This window comes from Lepidochelys kempii, chromosome 10, assembly GCF_965140265.1.
Source record: "Lepidochelys kempii isolate rLepKem1 chromosome 10, rLepKem1.hap2, whole genome shotgun sequence".
In the NCBI taxonomy this organism is placed as follows: Eukaryota; Metazoa; Chordata; order Testudines; family Cheloniidae; genus Lepidochelys; species Lepidochelys kempii.
The window spans coordinates 55199960-55220804 of NC_133265.1; the positions used below are offsets into that span (position 1 = coordinate 55199960).

Here is a 20845-nt window from a genome sequence, read left to right on the forward strand (position 1 = left end):
GGGCACTGCTGGTACAGGGAGATGTAATTTGCAACAGTGAGCACTGATAGGGGTAATTAAGTCCATTATTTTTACTTTTTAATTAACAATATCTCCTGTAAGTGAAAACTGTTCTCCTGTTTTTTAAATGATGGTTCTGAATATCTTTGGTTTTGCACAATTGCAGTTGGGAAAAATGCTGAACGTTTATCAGTTTGGTACAAGAACACTTCCTGTAAAACATGTTTGTCTTCAGTTTGAGCTTTCAGCTTCTGACTGCATTCTGCTGAGGACTATGGAATTTGCTTGTCTTTAAAGTCCCAGGCAATAAAGCTACTATATGGATAGAACACAAATAGGGCTTTAGTTCTTGTTAGCAAATAAATTGTTGTTTGATAGGCTGTGTTAATTTCACTGGTCTAAAATTCCAAGTGAAGATTGTAGCAGAACAAAATGTTAGCATTCATCTGGAAGAAAGAGAGGCCATGACTCTATACTATGATCAGCACAGGTGGACTACTGCGTCTGGGAGGTACTTTATTCACTTCATTGGAGGGACTCTATTGATGCAACAGTCAGCCTGTTCAGATCACAATGCAGAATCAGGGCCTGAATTGGCAGTTACTATCTTATGTGTTCCAGTTGTTTGCTTCATGGTATATGAAAACCTAATTAAATCTTATCCAATTTTAATAAATATTTCAGTTTTCTTAGGTTTTGTGTGTGTTCCAGAGGGAAATTAAAGGTGATTTTTAAAGATTGTTTACATATGTGTTCATAGTGATTTGGGATCTTAAATAATTGCTTTTGTTTTCAACTAAAAAATTACAAGAACATTTGTTCATATGTTAAAACCGAACTAGACAAAGCACTAGAAAAAATGCAGTACATAGCCTTACAGAGAGCTGCACCATGTATGTGACCTAAATCATTTCCTACTCTTTCTGTGATTCTATGTTGAAATGAAGATTTTGAAAAGGTGCCCCTCTTCCACTTATTTCTCAGGTTCAAAGTCTAGTATTTCCCTGTCGCAGTGAAGGTCACTGCCACCTAAAATAATGCTGGAAGGCGCTGTTTCAGGTAGTTGTGATATCACAAAATCCTGAACTCAAGACTTGTCAGGCAAATGGAGAAGGAGCCAGGTTTCAAATATTTGATTTTAAAATTAGCTCTTTTCAATTTTCTGATTTGAAATTATATCCTTTTCTTTGCTTGCAATTCAACTCTCCAATCTTGATCAAACTACTACACCTAGGGGGCTTTGACTCTCCTCCCAGAAATGCGTATTAGGAGTAACTCCACTGAGTTCAGTGGAGTTACACAAGTGTAAAACTGATTAATAAATTAGAGAATTAAGCCCAGCATCTGTACATTTGCAGACCTCTGTTCTTGTTTTAGTGCAATAGATTGATTAAAGTGATCCTTTTAATAGACAAAAGAAGGTGCTCATTATGTTACAGAAATTACATAGCTGGAAATAGCAACAGTATAAGAAGCTTTTTCTGAAGTATAGAAGTCTGATAGTAAAATGAATACTTACTTTGCCAGTCATGTTGATTTTCAGCTAAGATTTGTATGATAAAACATAAAGTATATCGAGATTTCACATGCATGACTTCTAGCAATTCAAATGGAGTTATCCATTTTTTGTGATGGCTAATGGCCCTTTCCTACCCTGGGAACCCTGTGAAATAGCTGAAATAGTTTTCTAAATGGAGTATACAATCAGTATTGTAATGAACCCAGTGTTTCACCTAGAGTTTAAGCACTTTTAAAGAAATGGACCAACCCTCCTCCTCCACCTGTAAAAAAACAAAGAAACAAACAAAAAACCCAAACAAGAATCTGCTTAATTAAGTAAACAGTTTCAAAGCCCCATGCTAAGTAATTTTCCAGTGACTACTTAAACTGGAATGACATCAGACCCAACCTGTTTTGTGCTGTAGTTTCATTGTTGAACTGAAAACAGTAGTATAGGAGAAGAGGTATAGGGAACTGTTCCTTTAAGACTGTATTTGGATTTTTGTGACATTTATAGTATGCAAAAAATAGTTTGCAGTTAGTATGCAGCCATTAAAAGTTGGTTCTACAAATAGAGAATGTTCTCATCAAAAGTCAAATCAAAATGAAAATATAGCCACTCTTAAGTTCCTTTTATACTTAGGACTAGAAATACTGTAGTAATCCCCATACGGAGTTAAGCCTGAATGTACTCTCTGACTTTTCTGAGGCATCGTGCCATCAGTTGTATTAATCCCTTAATGGCCTGTCCCGGCAATCTTGTTTTCATGTGTATAACTATAAGAAAATTCTCCCCATAACAAGTGAAACAAAACATGAGAGAACTTTCTCAATGCCTTGGAAGCAAAGAATGTTTGTTTGTTTGTTTGTTTTTAAATAGTGCCCTAAATGTACCTATCTATGCTGTATGGGGGTTAAAATGTAGCAAAATAAAGAGGAATAGGCAACAGTTAATGAAGTACAAAAGAGTACCCAATAGGGTGGGGTATGATTTTTCTAGTGTGATCCCTGCAGTTGTAATTCTGTGTATTTGGGTCACCATCCTGTAATGTAACCCAAACTGAGCAACATGAACTAATAGTCAGACTTATGATCTTCACCCTTAAAATTACATTAACTTGTTGATGTCTCTTTGCTACTGAATAGGACTGCTTAGTGTAAGTCTTAATATAGGTTTAAGACTTTACTCATTATAAAGCCTTTAACAAAATAATTTTTGACAAGTCCAAGTGGCGATACTGTATTTTATGGCGTGTTTGGCATATAAAGAGGCACACTGTATATAGCTAGGTTCCATTTCTCATACGTGAGCTTTTGCTTACAATCTTCAAGGCTGAAAATCAGAAATGGTGAGCACCTATAACTTCAGTGTAGTAATATCAGTACAATATTCAGTAATATGAGTGCACCCAGTACCTGTGAAAATCTGGCCCATTGTATTACTTTTCATATGTAATTTGATACAACTTTGAATACACAAATAATTAAAAAGGTATCTCTTTATAAAAAGTACTTTTGCCTCTCAAAATCTAGCTCCCTATCTTAATGTTTAGATCAGGGATGGGGAACCTTTTTTCTATCAGGAACCATTAACCCACAGGAAAAATCAGTCTCACGCCACACAGAGCCGGGGGAGGGGGGGCGGCGCAGAGACTCGGGGTTTCCCCTAGGCTCTGGGGTGGGGCCAGAAATGAGGGGTTCATGGTGCGGGAGGGGGATTTAGGCTAGGGCAGGGGTTGGGGTGTGGGAGCGGGTGAGGGCTCCAGCTGGGGGTGCGGGCTCTGGGGTGGGACAGGGGATGAGGGGTTTGAGGTGAAGGAGGGGGCTCTGGGATGGGGCCAAGGGGTTTGGAGCACGGGAGGGGGCTCAGGGCAGGGGGCTGGGGTGCAGGCTCTGGGAGGGGGTGTGGGAAGGGGCTCAGGGCTGGGGCAGGTGGTTGGGGTGAGGGTGGAGGTGTGGGGTCTGGGAGGAAGTTGGGGTGTGGGAGGTGGTTCCGACCTGGGGCAGAAGGTTCGGAGTGTGGGCTCTAGCCGGGCAGCACTTACGTCACGTGGCTTCTGGTCGGCAGCACAGTGGGGCTAAGGCAGGCTCCCTGCCTGCTGTGCCTCTGCGCTGCTCCCAGAAGTGGCTGCATGTCCAGCCCTAGGCGAAAGGGCCAGGCAGCTCTGTGCAGTGCACGCCGCCCATGCTTGCGGGGTGCTGCCCATGCCTGCCGGTGCTGCCCCCACAGCTCCCATTGGCCGTGGTTCCCAGCCAATGGGAGCTGCGGAGCTGGCGCCAGGGGAGGCAGTGGCCATGCATGGAGATTTTCTGATTGCACCTAGGGGCTGCAGGTACAGGCTCGGGGCTTCCAGCCCGTGGCATGGAGACTTCCCACGGGCTGGATGAAATGAAGCAGCAGGCCGGATGTGGCCCGGGGGCCATAGGTTCCCCACTTCTGGTTTAGTTAGTCCCATTGCATTTGGATGCAGTGCTATTTACTTATTAATAAATGTGCTTAAGAAAAGACAAATAAGATAAAATTTCTCAGTGTACATTCAGTACAAGTGCTGGGCATCCTGCATACACATGCAAAATCAAAGGCATCTTTAAGATGTTCAGTCCATTATCCTGTGGCCAGCAGTAGCAGAGATCCCAGGCAGGAAGATTCTTCAATGCTTTGAATGTCAAGAAGCTCTCTGTAACAGGTCTCAACAGCTCCTTGCACAGCAAAGTAGTTTTTAATAAATAAATCTCTAGTAAGATTTTTAATAACTTTGACAAGTGGAATTTCCTGTACCTAGACTTTTGGAGTAGATTTAATATAGTAAAATGACCTTCACTTTCCTCAGATACTTCCTTTGGAGGTGAAGGAGGCATATTTTAGTAAAACAGCAAATTTTGAGCATTTATTTGGAGGGGAGGAAGAGGGCAAACATAAAGCCTTTAAAATGAGCCCCACTTGGAGCATTGGGGTATGAAAAGAGCCTTGCTTGGAATTTTATGGGGGCTTTGCTCCATTTCTGAGATTTGGCCCTTACTGTTTCCTTCTGTCCATTCTGGTCAGAAGGGAAACAATTTGTTTTTCTATGGTGAGTACCCAATTTTGCAGATAAAGAACGACAGAGCTTAATTATAATTGAAATTTAGGGCCTGCTCCTGGAATACTTAGGACACTGTTAACTTCACTCATGTGAGAATTCCTCTTGGGTTCATTGGTGCTATTCATGTGCAAACACAAATAGTTGTGTTTGCAGGATCAAGCCCTAATTCTGACCTTGTCTTTTACATAGTGTGCAGCTTTACTGAGTGAGCTTCTGTCTTCTATTGCATTAATTTCTGATCCTGTAGAAACAACTTTTTATGCTGCAGTGATGGGGACATAATTGTTCTATGGTTTTGATGCTCTGAAGCAGTGCCCGTCTTAGGATAGGGCAAGTGACGCAGCCTGGTATACTCTGATCACGGTATCATTCTTAGCAGAGATGTTGGGACTTGCTGAGTTCACAGGCATTCTTATATGGTAAGCAGGTGTTTCCTTGTCTGACTAAATACCAGTCAGATGCGGCATTTCTAGGGGCAAGACCCAAAGTTATCAGGCTGATGTCTGGCTCACATTGCATTTTCAAGACCATTCAGGGAATGGAGAAGACACGACTTACTGATATATCTAACTAATTGTAAATCCTCATGCCTGGTCAAAACAACACAATATTTTGTTTTTTCAGAGGGGTTGAAATTGTAAATTGATGGGAAGCTAGGGGTGCTAGACCCTTTGAAAAATAAGGCAGAAGTAACTATAGAGGGAGGAGAGCACCCGTATTATAATGGAAATTTGGCCATTCCTTATTCCTAGATAATCCCTTTACTTCTACTCCAAAAGTCTTGAAGCCATCTGTCGTCCCCTGCATCAGTGAATGGGATGTATTTTGCTGCAGGATTGACATAACTCCTGCAGGCCTTAGAGGTAAAAATGGGAGGCAGCTGTTTCAAGAAATAATGTGAGGGTTGGGCTCTAAAATGCAAGACTTCTTGATTTGATTTGATTGTTATAGTAGTGCCTAAGGACCAACCAAGAATGGAGCCCCATTGTGCTCTTTCCTCTGTCTACTCCCCTCCTGTTTGTACATAGACACCTACACGTCAGCTTAGTAGTTCACATCCCCTGCCTGTATGTTGCTGTCTATATACTGAGAATTTTGGCGGGGACTCCTGTAGCTGGCTGACCTTTCTGCTAAAAACGAAGTCCTATTAAAGCACTAAGAAATTATATTAGTAAAATCAGTCTATAACTTCAAGTCACTCTTTATGTAAGGTCAAAAGTTCACCTATCTTGACTGCTATGACTCTTCTCCAGCAAATATTAGCCAATTTAACCAAATATCAAAATATATCATAAGTCCTTCTCTCAAGTCAAATCTGGCAATATTACATCAGACCATTTTTTAATACAGTCTTTTGTTATACTCTTACAGTGCCATAATTCCTGGTAATAACTCCTTTTTTTATATACAGTTTTGATTCTTACACTAAAGTACTTTTATATTCAATAACGCTGAACACTAAAAACCAAATGATTTCCTAGGTGTGCCTTGCAGTAGCGCATTATTCCCAGCCGACAGATCTCCAGCTCCTCTTTGCATTTGAATATGTTGGGAAAAAATATCATAATCCAGGTAACCATTTAAATATTTTTTTCTATTCTGTAATATGTGCACGTGTTCTAATATTAGAAGGTCTGGCTACTTTTAGCCAAAAGCAATGGCAAGAGTGTTTTGAAGTTTGCTCTGGAATGTCACTTAAATTAGTTAACACTGCACCAGAGCCCCCTACTTTCTGTGTTTAAATTAATCAGTGTGATGGTAATGCATTATCAAAAACAAAACAATCTTATCTTTATCCAAAACAAAACTATCCATACCAGCATGAGTACCATTATTGCTCATTCCATCCTTAAATCCTTCTAGTGTGTGTCTGTATTGATACTCTGGACACCTAGATAATCCCCCTTCAGGCAGGTTTGTTTACCTGCCCTTCTCTTGGGAATAAGTGTCTCTTCTGGTGGTATTGCAGGAGGATTTGTGCAACTTGGGACTTCATACCTCCTTTCCTAGAGGCTTACTAGGTATAACCTCCCACTCAAATCTTCCACCACCCCTGCTGAGTTGGAGCACACCCTCTCTGCTCAAGGCCAGTCTCCAACTGAACCTTGTCAGTTAGGTAAGCTTGGAAAAGATGCCTTTGGAACTTGATTTTTTAGTGTAACACTGCAAGGTCACTGCTTAGTGTTCCCCAGCCAATACACAGCTAAAAGCTACAAATTCCATCACAGTAAGCCTGCAAATATGGAAAGTGCTGTAGATGTGGTTCAGTAGCACTGAACATTTTATTTACTCTGCCATTTGCATTAGAAATAAATGATCTACCTACTACAGAAACTGAATGAATGTCATGAAATTACGGATCCAAATTTTCAAACATGCTTAAAAGAAGAGTTTGCTCATTTCTGTATGTGCCTGCATAAGCCCAGTGTGCGTACACCAGGAGAGTTTCATATGTTACGGGTGCAAGCTGGAGATACTTGAAAATGGGCAGTTATATAAAAAGGGACTTAATTAAGGTCCACATCGTTCCTCCAGCTGCATAGTGCCGTAATTAGCAAATTTTTAGAGAAAATCACAGCTGGGAACTGGAGAGGGGGAGGCAGATAAACAAAATGCTGAGTCCACCACAATCTCCTTAGAGCCACCTTTACCTCCTCCAGGAAATATCCTTGTGCCACATGGGAAAGGAAAAGGCCAGTGGAAGAGCTGCACAAAGTGGGTGAAATAAGCAGTGTGCTAATGTTGCCCCTGTAGCATTACAGTGAACCAGTGACAGCAAAGATAGTGGTTTTGCTGCGTGGCAGTGGCTTGGAGTAGGGGGACTGAAGAGTACTTCAGAGGGGGAAATCCCACTATATAGTGAGGCGTGCTCTGTGGTGGTCATGCCTGGGATTCCCTAGTCCTCTTGTCCCTTTCCAGCACTGCACTCTACCCACTCTGCACCCCTACCAGTCCCCAGGGACAATGGAAGCTGCAGTCTTTGTCCATTATTTCTTCCCCTTCTCTTTGCTTTTGCACAGAAGAACATATGGGTCATATTGCATTATGTTTTCTCCTCAGTGCATTTTTACCACATGTATTAAAAATATTAGTATTTCCTACTGTGAAAAGACAGTACGAAAATCACACAGTTGAGTGTTTTTTCTTGCCTTCCCCGAAACTACTGGAGTTTTAATCATGAAAGGGGCGGGTGGGTGGGAATTATTGCATGTATATATATTTCCCTGTTCCGAATTCAAGTAAAAGTTGAAGTGCCCCCAATTCCCTCCCAATCCTTTTACACCCCTCCCAAAAAAAAATACTGGGAGCAAAGGGCCAGATTCCTAAATGTATTGGGAGTTGGGTACCTAACCTGCTCAGACGCTTTTGAAAATCCCACTAACTGCCTGTCTGCATCTCTAGGCACCTAATTATCTTTGAAAATCTGGTTCCAAATCTTTTGCAGGATTCTTAATGTTTTATGTTTTGTCTTTAGTGTGTGGGTGAATATGGAGCTTTTTAAAAAATGGGACTAATAGAACTGGCCTGACATTTTGGTAAGCTTCCTTGCAGGGTTTTGTCAGTGCACATCAGTGCCCAGCCTATAGCATCTCCTGCTGTTCCACTTTTGGGCCTACTCGATAGAGACTGTCACTACTGGTATCAAGCTGTGTGATGATTTTTGTGATAGATGATGATAGGATGAGGTTATCAAATAATCTTAATTTATGACCTAATCTCAAACTTTGACCAGATCTACAAGAACTTGTTCATGTCCTATTTATTTTATAAAACATTTAGGAAATAAAAAGAGAAAGCATAAACAAATTATCTGGGCATCAGCATTATTTTTATGGCAATGAGAGAAATTTAAAAGGACTGCTTTAGTATGAATTCTTGAACATAACTTTTTTCATGTTAAATTCTAATTTAAATATCTTTAAGCCATCTGGAAACCAACAAAAAAGAAACCATCAGATTAGCTTTTGAGGTGCCATTTGTTCAGGGGTTAAATCCCAATTTCCTCCTCCGCCAACCTATTTACTTTACATAAAAGATACCATGGTGACTGCCATACTAGAAATTTGTGTATACGTAGATAATAAGAGAATTGGTAGAGGATTAAAGCTTTGGCCTGTTTAAATAACTGTATACTGGGTGCTAATTGAATACCCGTTAGGAGCATTAATACCACTTCTATCTTGATTTTTGGCATAGGCTTCTTCTGGAAAGCGTAAAAGGAGAGAGTGCTTCAGTACCACTAAAAAGATTAAATTGTTGGTGTATAAACAGCAGGCAAAGACTTACAGGGGCAATGATATGGCCATAATCCTGCAGTCTGATCTGCTTGGACAGATCCTTATGCCCTTGCAGACTCCCATTATAGGCAAAAGAGGCTGCACATATAGATCAGATTATATAACTGGGGCTAAATTTGTGTCATTCATTTACAACTAAAATCAAATTAACTCTCAGTTTCAAGAAACAAAATGTAATTCCACTGAGCATGGTTGACCACCTTCTTGTCATATAAGGAGAGAACAGCTGAGTTTGACTAAGTATCATGCCAAAACATTCTAGCCGTAGAACTAAGGCTGTTCTACATAATATCCCATCAGGATGAGTAATTTATTGTGATAGGTTAGTAAGATTTAAACAGTTTTTACTGTAGTCTTTGTGTTAACACCAAAAAATAATTAACAGCCTCTTCCACATCTTTCCTGTCTGAACGAAATAGCTGGCCTAGAAAGCAACCCCTAAAGAAAAACTGTTGAAACTGTGGAAAGGACAATAAGGCAGCCCTGACTTGGAAGGGTTAGGACTCAATAATAGCCAATCTGTGTTCAGAATCTTTACTTTTAGTGGCGGATGGTAACTGAGCTACAAGAATAACTAACTTCTAACTTTTAACATAGAATTCCCTCTTTTAAAAAAAGAGTAGTATATTGTAGCAGTTAAATATTGTAATATGGGTGTAGTTTTAACATATTTAAGGGGAGACCCCAGGAGTTAATGTGACACTTTTGTTTCCAATTTCCATTATCCCTTAGCCTCTGTTTTGCAGAAACTGACACAGTACAGGTTTTCACTGCTTGCTCTGTTGAAACAGGAGTAAAGATATACTTGTCACTCTTGCATATTACCAAACAGCACCACTGCTGGTTAATCTTGCAAGTGGCAACATCCCTTCTAATAGAGAGACTCACCTACTTTTGTGTGGGAAGAGATAGCACTATAGCAATTTGCATGACGAAGAGTTGAAAGGGATGTTTTTTAAAATCTTGCATTGATTATTTTCCTTTTCCTAGCAACAGTAAATGGAATAGACCCAGGAGGCAGGGGCAGGGGCAGCAGTCAACAGACTCCTTTATTTGAAACTTACTCTGATTGGGATAGAGAAATCAAAAGAACAGGCGCATCAGAATGGAGAGTTTGTTCAGTCAATGAAGGTTACATGATATCTACTTGGTAAGTTTGAACAAAGAATGAGAAAAACAAGCTAATTTGACTCTGGCATCACTTTGGTGTTCTGGTAGCCCTCGGAGAGATCAGATACTTTTAGGAAAAAAACAGCTGTATTCTGATGAGAGATGAGTGTTCATAAAGGTTCAAAATTTTCTGTAAAGGTGTCTGTAAGACAATCTCCTGGAAGAGATGCCACCAGAGTTAAAGCAACTTGACTATCTTGTGGATCCCAAGGCTAACTAATGTATTGATATCAAATTAAGTGACATGGAAAAAAAATCCAAGGTTTGTTTTTATTGTATTTATAGTTTTTATCCTTCTGGTACAAACTATTCTTATTGTTTAAATTAACACAAATGTGCATGCCTGTAGAAGAAATATTAGCAAGATTTGAAGTTTTATAACAGGAAACAAGTAAAATAATGAGATCAGTCTGACTAGTACTGACTGTTGCTGCTGAAGTGCTTCTGTACACCCATTTATCTCAGTGGCGTGCTTTTGGTCTCCATCCGGGGCTGGTGCACTGCAGCACTAAGACTGGTAAACCACCTGTGCAGCAAGTTGTACTGTGGATTTGACTTCCTGTTCAGGCCATATTTTTTTGGCATGCTTTTAGATGTTTTGGCTAGAGGTGGGGAGATTTATGTCCATCTTTGCCCTTTCCCCCAGCACATACACTGCTGCAGCCAAGGACAGAGTGCAAAGGTTGTAGGTTTTATTTTTCCTCCTAGTATCCAAGCAGTTGCAGTGGTGGGACCTAAGAGTGAGTGGCCCATCCACGATAATACCAGAAGTGCTAGTATCATGAGTGACTTGCTAGGCACATGCAGTCAGCATTGTTATCGCTAAACTGTGATAAAATGTATCCTGTATAACTTGGATTGTCATTCTGTGACATGGGTTATTAGGCACTGACACTCCTTGTTATAGCTTCTAGATTGTATCCTTTTTATTTCCAGAAAAGTAGATAAAACACCTGAAAGAAAAATGACTTATCTGTGTTGTATTTTTCTCCCCCAGCCTTCCAGAATACTTTGTAGTCCCATCTTCCTTAGCAGATCAAGATCTAAAGCTCTATTCTTACTCGTTTATTGGAAGACGAATGCCCGTAAGTGTCAACTTTATTCTGTTGCTGATCACTGTCAATCTTCATGACAGTAATATGTGTATGAATGAATATGGTTTGTGTACTCTATGTAGAAATTCTCATGCTGTCACGCAATACTAACAAATTATCTCTTTCTGTTAGCTTTGGTGCTGGAATCACCCTAATGGGAGTGCTCTTGTGAGAATGGCCAACATTAAAGATGTATTGCAACAAAGAAAAATAGATCAAAGGTAAACAATACCCTAGCATAATTTCTTAACCAGACATGTATAATATGAGGCAAAAAGTGCCTGTATGGGATACTATACTTCATACTTGCAATGAGGGAGCCCCAAATCAGAATATCCTGTAGCCCACTCACATAAGAGTTGCAGATTCCAGTCCTCCCTCTCAGGTATAGGGGGTACTTGAACCGAAGGTCTCCCACATCCCATGTGAGTACCCCAACCATTGAGCTAAAAGTTGAGGGAGCTCCTCCTCCTCTCCCCCACACCATTTTGAGTAAGCTCATCTATAGGCACCCAGTGTGGTAGGTTTGCTGTGAGCACCCTTGCCAGATCAGGCCACAGAGAGGAGTTAGGTGGAGGAATGCCTGTATTTCCCTAGTTTTTGCATCGTGCTGGGCCTTAGATGTCCAGATATCAGACATGGGGCTACAGTGCCACACTCGGAAGCAGAAACGTAAGTGCTAAGATAGCTTTGACTGTAAAAATTTAGTGGCCAAGCGAGTGTAGTCAGCTGAGCAGGGTTTTTTGAATCCTAGTGGGACCTGACTCTGGGATTTAGGTGCCTGAAGTGATAGTCAGGCACCTAAGTCTTTCTGTGTACCTTAGTACCTTGGAGAAATTCACACCAGCTTGCAAGGTCATTTGTTTGGTATCTTTTTTATTCTGTGTTTTAATTTGTTGGAAGACTTTGTAGACCTTCTGTTGCAACTGTTAGCATATTTTTATTTCACTTGATTATAAAATTGTTCTCAATATATATATATGAAAAAACAAAGCCATACATTTAAATAAAAAGCAGGTTGGGCTTCTAGTCAGCATCTCTATTGGCATACACTTTTATATGCTGCTTTTGTATCATAGCTATTTTGAGAGCTATAGAACGCTGAAAATTGAATATAGATCATCAGTTATTTAGCTTTTGTAACTGAGATACAATGTCCCTCAAACTTTTACTTCAACTGTTTGGGTTTTGGTGGTCAAGTGATAGTCATAATACTTGAATCATAGCTTTTCATCTGCAACATTACCTAATGTTTATGTTATTTGCTTCAGTTTCCCTGACTGTAAAATGAGGGTTATATATTATGTACCTTTCTCAAGGCTATAGAGCAGGGGTGGGCAAACTACAGCCCGCGGGCCGGATCTGGCCCATCAGGGCTTTGGATTCGGCCCGCGGGATTGCCACCCCTGAGGCGCTGCGGGCCCTATGCTGCTCCCGGAAGCGGCCGGCACCATGTCCCTGCGGCCCTTGGGGGAGGGGTGGGCAGAAGGCTCCACGCACTGCCCTCGCCCTGCGGGTACCTCCCTCCAAGCTCCCACTGGGGGTGGTTCCCTGTTCCTGGCCAATGGGAGCTGTGGGGGGTGGTGCCTGAAGGCAAGGGCAGCGCGCAAAGCCCCCTGACCCTGGTGCGCGCTGCTGCCACCCAGGAGCCACTCTAGATAAGCTGCACCGGGCCGGAGCCTGCACCCCAAACCCGTCCTGCACCCCACACACCAACTCCTTGCCCTGAGCCCCCTGCCTGCACCCTGCCCCCCTGCTGCACCCTGCACCCCTTCTACACCCCAACCCCCTGCCCAGAGCCCCCTGTCACACCCTGCACCCCTCCTCCGCTCAACCCCTTGCCCTGAGCCCTTTCCTGCACACCGCACCCCCTCCCACACCCCAAACTCCCCCCTGCACCCCAATCCCCTGCCCCAGACCTACATTCATGGCCCTGCATGCAATTTCCCCACCCAGGTGTGGCTCTCGGGCCAAAAAGTTTGCCTACCCCTGCTATAGAGAAAGCTGGTGTCAGAACCAGGATTAAACTGAGGAGTTTAGGCTTCCAGTCCTATTCGCATATCACTAGGCCAGGTCTCACCTCACATACACTGGACTATATTACAAGAAATTACCACCTAGTTGAATACCACCTAAAGCAGGGATCTCAAACTCAAATTACCATGAGGGCTGCATGAGGACTGGTACATTAGCCCGAGCTGCATCACTGACACCTTTTCATACAAAGATACAAAAGCCACGCCCTCTGCCCCCGGCCCTGTCCCCACTTCACCCCTTCCATGAGGCCCCGCTCCTGCCCCACCTCTTCCCACCCCTTCCCTGCCCCATTCCAACCCCTTCCCCAAAGTCTCCACGCCAACTCCACCCCCTCCCTGCCCCAATTCCAACACCTTCCCCAAATCCCCACCACAGCCCTGCTTCGTCTCCGCCTCCTCCCCTGAGCGCACCATGTCCCCGCTCCTCCCCCCTCCCTCCTGGAAAGTCCTAAGCGCCACCAAACAGCTGTTTGGCAGCGGGAAGCGCTGGGAACTAGGCGGAGGAGCGGGGATGCAGTGCGCTTGTAGGGGGTGGAGGCACGGGGGTGAAGGGAGCTATGGCGGGCTGCAGGAAATAACTCCACAGGCCACGTGTTTGAGACCCCTGGCCTAAAGGCTTTGTTGCTTACCACTTCTGTACTGCTGTCTATGATAGCTGTTTCTTATAGATCTTTAACAAGATATTGTTTTCAATTTTTCAAATTAATTTAGCTCATGTCTCAACAATAATGGGAACTGAATGTTTCTGAAATGTGTGTTAACAATTCTGCCTCCACATAGCATTCCAAATGACCAAAAATGCATGATGTGCATTATAGCTGAATGCTAATCAGATGTTTGTGCTCTTCCATTTTGCTGTTTGAGCAAATAGCTTTGCTATGTAAGCTAGTTGCCTTTGTAACTACAAGGAAAACCTTTTTTTTAAAAAGAAGAAACTGTGCACCTATTTTTAAGTGCTTTCAGTTGCTTACGCTTATCTATATTCTAAAGAACTTAATTTGAAAAGCTTTCTGCCATGTCCAATAATACAGTTTGGGGTTTTTTTTTGTTAGGATTTGTAATGCAATAACTCGAAGTCATCCACAGAGAAGTGATGTTCACAAATCAGATTTGGACAAGTGCCTGCCCAATATCCAGGAAATCCAGGCTGCGTTTATCAAACTTAAACAGTTATGCGTTAATGGTAAGTCACAATATCATCATTCTTCTGGTGGTGTGGTTTTTTTGAGGCACTGGCGGATATGGTTTCAAGAAAGCAGTGTGTCAAACTTTGTTAGGAAGCAACTAACTTACCTGGAATTGAAAATCTATACAAAGTGTGTTCATGTGTGTATATTATAATATAGCTTCTTTAGATCTACATTCTCTTACTCCTCTTTGAGACGTGGGTATAATCAAGCATGAGGTAAGCACATCAAATTGTGTGCTTTTCTGAGGGATGGAGTACCAAGTGCCTTCAACTGCAGATTTAATGGAAAATTATGTGGAAAATTATGGGCAGCATAGCCTATTGATTTAACTTGCTAACAAAACTAGCTAAAGTAAATGGCTATTTAAAAATGTACCCAGACATTCCTACTCTTCTTGCTGCAGAACCTTTTGAAGAAACGGAAGAGAAATGGTTATCCTCGCTGGAAAATACTCGTTGGCTAGAGTATGTCAGGTACGTACAAATATTATGACTAGACAGTAATCATTAATAATGTGTCTTTAATTTTTCACCAGTGTAAATATGCAATAAAACAAATACAGATGGAATTTGTATATGGTACAATTAATGAGATAAATATACAGGGATTCTAAAGATTTACACACTTAAACATTCTGTGTCTGTGTGTGCAGCTGAATCCTGCAAAGACATAAGTGAATGCTTAACTTTAAATACTTCAGTGGAACTTGTATCCTAAAAACTAAGCACACACACAAATCTTCGCAGGATTAGGACGATAATGGGCACCATGACAAATGTACAATTCAGAGTGGTATTTCTGTGGTACTGCAATCTTATCGGAAACAGTTGAGGTTTTTATATTACTTGAGTATATATTAGACTTGGGTTGAGATTTTCAAAAGTGCCAACGTGACTTAGGAGCATAAATCTCAATGAAAGTCAATGACATCTGTGCTCCTAAATCCCTTAAGTATTTTTGAAACGCCTGTCCTAATTTCTTAGAAAATGTGCAATATCTGTAGTCTTAATTGTTAAATTAAACTACTTTTTCTTTTTGCCTAGATCATTCCTTAAGCATTCCGCTGAACTTGTATATATGATGGACAGTAAGCATGTCTCAGTAGTTCTGCAAGGTAATATAATTGTATAGCATGTTGTAATTGTCATAATTGGTAGGTTGGAATGTTAAAGCATGGTTTGGTAAACTACATTTGTGATCTGTATACTTTACTGATATGTTGAAAGGCACAGATTTAAAATATTTTAATTTAATAAAATTAAATTGACTGATCGTAGTTGACTGTACCTCGACTGGAACATAGCCAATAGTACCTGGTAATATTCCCCCCCCCCTCTTTTTTCTCTGATAAAGCGCCTCTGATGTGATCAAATCAAAATTGTAGACCAGTGAGTTTGTAGATCAGAATGTTTATCAACTCTAGCTACATTATCTTGGCATGTGATGTTGTCTTGGTCATTCCTCAGATCATATGCTACTTCTAAGAATTATTTCAGTGTTGGGCAGTGTTGATTCGTTGACTCTGACTCTGATTCGTTGACCTCCTCCTGGAGGTAGTAATGCCAGAAATGGTATTTAAAATAGTACTCCATACCAATTCAGAGTACCTCTAGGTCAAAAAGAGAGTTTGGAAGCTCTCCATTAATTTGGGCTCCCGCCATTTCAGCCCATCTCAAATGGTAGGCATCTGGTTTTTTGGACAAACACTTAGCAGGTTATTCTTGAGTAAGGGTTATTCACATATCAGTGGTGTATATAGTTGGGAATCTTAACTATAGTGTGAGGCTCACTGAGATAAAGTTTGACTATACTGAAACACAACAGTCTCGAGATAGTGTATTTTGAAATTCACTAGAAGTAGAACACTAAACTGAATTACCAGTTTCTGCACTCTGATCTCTTTAATTATACATACATATATATTCAAATGCTCTTAATGTTTTCCACAGAGGACGAAGGGCGGGACCTGAGCTGTTTCGTAGCCTCCCTCATTCAAGTAATGCTGGATCCCTATTTTCGGACAATTGTTGGATTTCAGAGCCTGATACAGAAGGAATGGGTCATGGCAGGGTATCAGTTTCTAGATAGGTGTAACCACTTAAAAAGAGCTGATAAAGAGGTAACTATGTTGTATTGATAGCAAGATCACATGCATGCAATGAAATGACTTGACCCCATAAGCTAATGTCCAAAATCTTAATGTGAATTTTTTCAGTACTTTCTAAAGACAGGAAACTAATGTATAAAAAAAGAATAATCATTAATCAGATGAATGTCCTTTTTATCCTCAACTGTTGTGTAAAAATCATTAACACACTGGGTGAAATCAAATGCCACTGTTGATATTGATGTTATAATCATGTTAGAGTAAGCCTTTTCAAGTCTATTTTATCCCATGCTTTACAATAATTAAACCATTGGGTTCCAAGACTTTGACCCAGCAAGGATCTCAGGAGCCTCTTTTCAAGAGCACCTGTTAATTTCCTCACGCCCTTTTTTACATACAAAGCCAGACCAGTGTGTGGTTATTGCTGCAATTATCACAATACCCTTCTGATAAAGAGGAATGTGAAGCAAAGTACATAGTCTGTTCCGCAATTTTCAAATTGCAATCTATGGCTCACTGGGTGGTGGTTCAAGAATTGGTGGATGGCGACATGGTACCTGGCTTTGGTGGTTTTCAGACACTTCGACAGTATTCCAGGCTCTACACTGCAAGGAAGAGACTGGAGGCCTGTAAAAGCAGCTGGAAACAAAGAGTAGCCAATCTAACAGAGTCTCTTGGGGTGGCACTTAAGGAGAATAAAAATAAAACACCCTCAGGGATTGGAGCCACCAGCAGGACTAGAGCTGCCATGCAGCAGCAGCAAAGAACATGTCTAGGAGCAAAGGAAATAATGCAGCTAGGCAAAAGAATAGAAAAAAGACAACCCAGCCTCAAGAAAATGTGGGAAATGGGAGAGAAGAGCAGATGAGATTGCGAGAGGTTGAAAAAACAAAGAGCAGAAAGAGACAGCCCAGTTAACTTCTTTCCAGACACTCATTGCACTATAGACAGAAAACATTCATTACTTTCCTAATACTTTGTCATGCATAGGATTGCTGTATTTGGAGCAAGCGTGTTTTGTAATTATGATCCACTGAGATGTTCTTTTGAGATGATTCTTGGTTCACTCTGCAAAAAAAAGTTAGGAAATATCTGAAAGGAAAAAGTTAATAAAAATATTGCTAGAGCTGAAAAAATATATATAAATGCCTATTGGAATTTCCTCTCCGCCTGTGAGTTTTTTTCTTTCTGTAGTATATTTTGACCTCATTAAAGTTTTTAATGGAAACTAACATTTTTTATGACTCACAGAATCAATGGTTTTAATGCCAGAAGGGGCCATTTATGATCATTTAATTCACTTCCTGAATAGCACAGGCCATGCAATTTTACCAGATGGTTCCTGCATTGAGCCCATAACCAAGGTAGAGTAGCAAAAAACCCAAATATTCAGTTAGATTTTTAGATAGTTTAAGCTACTCCAGATATCATTAAGCTCATCTTAATTTATCTGCAACCCCACAACCCATACAATTATTACAAAGATTTGGAGTGGCTGCTCTGAGTGTTAATTTATGGCTACAGAGCACATTCTAAAATTAAAAAGAAACCAACCATCTTTTCTTCCTTCATAGTTCAGCAAAGAAGGGTCATTTGTTTTGTAAGCTACATTTCAACTGAAATATGAAAATAGACACGATTCTAAATGTGGCTGGAAAGAGGCCTCCCCTTTCCAAGTACTATAATTTACAGGTCACAGTCTTCCTGTGGTTTTGTTACAGAGAGAGTTTCTGATTGTACAAGTAACAGTTTAAATCTGCGTCTAAATGAGAACACAGACAGAGAAAATGTAATCTTCAAAATATTTCCTCCCCCCCCCACTCACAAAATTTGGTATTTATTTAAGTCTGGAGATGATGTTGACACTATAATTCCTTTGTACCACCTACACTCGTTGGGCAGCACATGAAATCAACCTGTCATTTCATTTTACATTACTACGGTTTTCTGAGTTATTTGATTTATGTAATCATCTATTCTCTTATTATGTGGGTGAAAATGCTAAACGTGGGTATTGGGTATTTGTATTATAGATTCTGTGATTTTTTTTTAGATACAAACGTCTCTTCCCTATGAGGAGCATACTAAATTAGCTACTCTGATGAGGATGTTGGGGGTAACAAGTTGGTAAGGTTTTGGCAAAGATTATGTTACTTCTAATTACTGTCCATTTCTTCTTAAGTCTCCCTTGTTCTTGATGTTTTTGGACTCGATTTGGCAACTGCTAGAACAATATCCATCAGCCTTTGAGTTTTCTGAAACATATTTGACCATATTGTATGATAGTACACGGATCTCATTGTTTGGCACCTTCCTTTTCAACTGTCCTCACCAGCGAGTAAAGCAGAGCACTGTGAGTATGCAGAAGTGTTACCCTTACGTTTAAAATAATTGATCTTAGGCCTGAGTCTGTCTTGGGGGAGGGGGAACCACAATCTAAACTAAATGGCATTCATTCATTTTTGCAAAATGATGTGACAATTGCAACATGAGCTTTTAAGAAAAACATTGAGCAAAAATATTTAACGCAAGATGAGTGCTCATCAGATTGTCCCTGCAATGCTCTTTGCGTATACTGAAAATGGAAATGGTCTATGGGGGAGGAAACCCACCTTATTTCTGTAAGAGCATTGTTATTAAGTGCTCCATCATTTCCTTCATTCATACTCCCATAAGAGTGCTGCATACTTGCAATGGGATTTGTGTGCAGCTTCCTTTCATCTGTATGATAGACAGTGACTTGGATGGTATTTAAAGCTACAGACAAACTTTAAGATCTCTTGTGACAGGGCCACATAATTATTTAAAAATACCCAATGACAGCTTTACAAAAAGAATGCTAAAAGTCTGAGTAATAGTGATCAAGTACTATTCATTCAGAAAGAGAGAACAGCGGTGCTTCAACCTAAAAAGGGCCTATGATGGATATCTAAAAAAATTCCAACCTTCAGAGGAAGCACACACAAAAATGGGTGACTTGTATACACTGCATGCAGGGTAAAGAACAGTTTGTCACATGCCTCTCCAAGGGTAGGACAAAAACCAGGAGACCTAAATGTTTCTCAGGCTTGGTCTACATTTGCGGGGGGATCGATCTAAGTTACGCAACTTCAGCTACATGAGTAACGTAGCTGAAGTTGACATACTTAGCTCTACTCACTGCGGTGTCTTCACTGCAGTGAGTTGACTGCTGATGCTCCCCTGTCGACTCTGCCTGCGCCTCTCGTGGTGGTGGAGTACCGGAGTCGACGGGAGACCTCTCGGGGGTAAATATATCACGTCTAGACTAGATGCGATAAATTGATCCCCCCCTGGATTGATCGCTGCCTGCCGATCCGGGTAGTATAGACATATCCTCGGACAACTCTTCTACAATTTCAGAGTAGCAGCTGTGTTAGTCTGTATTCGCAAAAAGAAAAGGAGTACTTGTGGCACCTTAGAGACTAACCAATTTATTTGAGCATAAGCTTTCGTGAGCTACAGCTCACACCCATTGTTTCATGTTCTCTATGTATATAAATCTCCACACTGTGTTTTCCACTGAATGCATCCAATGAAGTGAGCTTTAGCTCACGAAAGCTTATGCTCAAATAAATTGGTTAGTCTCTAAGGTGCCACAAGTACTCCTTTTCTTCTACAATTATGACTCTGCTTAAAAGAATCAAAGACTCTTAGAACAGTGCAAGTAAATTCTAATATACACCAACACAAAACCGAAATTCTTTTAACCTAGAATTAAGACTGTAAATACTTACCAGTGTTCTCTCGGTGCTTTCCCCCACCTCTCCTGTTGTTTTCTCAAACACATACATTCATAGAAATAAAGATTAGAAGTTTCATTTTTTAAAAGCAAGTAAACGTTAAAAATTATGGAAATGTGGTTATCATCAACTAAACATTAGCTCTGCCCGAGCATTGCCAGCCACTTAAAAACCAGGATTTGTTTCTGTCCTCCACAGTGGTCACCTTGGTTGCCCTATATACTTTGACATTTGGTCTACAGCCATGCACACTGTAAGCCATGCCCCCTGCTCTCTGAGCTGCATTCAATAATTAGATTTGTAAGTAATTAAATTAGTTTGTTTTTAACATGTCTGAATATTCCTTCTTGCAGGAATTCGCTATAAGCAAAAACATCCAGTTGGGTGATGAAAAAGGCCTAAAATTTCCTTCTGTTTGGGACTGGTCTCTTCAGTTTACAACAAGAGATTGCATGCTCTTTCACAACCCCTGGTATATTGGAAAGAGTGCACCATGTGTACAAAATGGGTCTGTGAAAAGTTTTAAACGAACAAAGGTAATAACAGAAATACATTGAAATCAAACGTCTGCCAGTGGACTTCTCCTTTTAGCAGCTTAGTTACAAC

At 40.8% G+C, this 20845-nt stretch overlaps 1 protein-coding gene across 3 annotated transcripts in view; it reads left to right on the forward strand.

Annotated features, from left to right (window-relative positions):
* The window catches only part of MTMR10 (myotubularin related protein 10), a 66752-nt gene that overhangs the window by 41823 nt on the left and 4084 nt on the right, over positions 1-20845 (forward strand). For all 3 annotated transcript variants that reach the window (XM_073303671.1, XM_073303672.1, XM_073303673.1), the window contains 10 exons: positions 6065-6155; positions 9872-10031; positions 11049-11136; positions 11278-11366; positions 14234-14364; positions 14775-14844; positions 15415-15485; positions 16321-16490; positions 18661-18831; positions 20593-20775. In XM_073303671.1, coding sequence (XP_073159772.1) covers positions 6065-6155; positions 9872-10031; positions 11049-11136; positions 11278-11366; positions 14234-14364; positions 14775-14844; positions 15415-15485; positions 16321-16490; positions 18661-18831; positions 20593-20775 — 1224 coding nt within the window. The remainder of the gene's footprint in view (positions 1-6064; positions 6156-9871; positions 10032-11048; positions 11137-11277; positions 11367-14233; positions 14365-14774; positions 14845-15414; positions 15486-16320; positions 16491-18660; positions 18832-20592; positions 20776-20845) is intronic.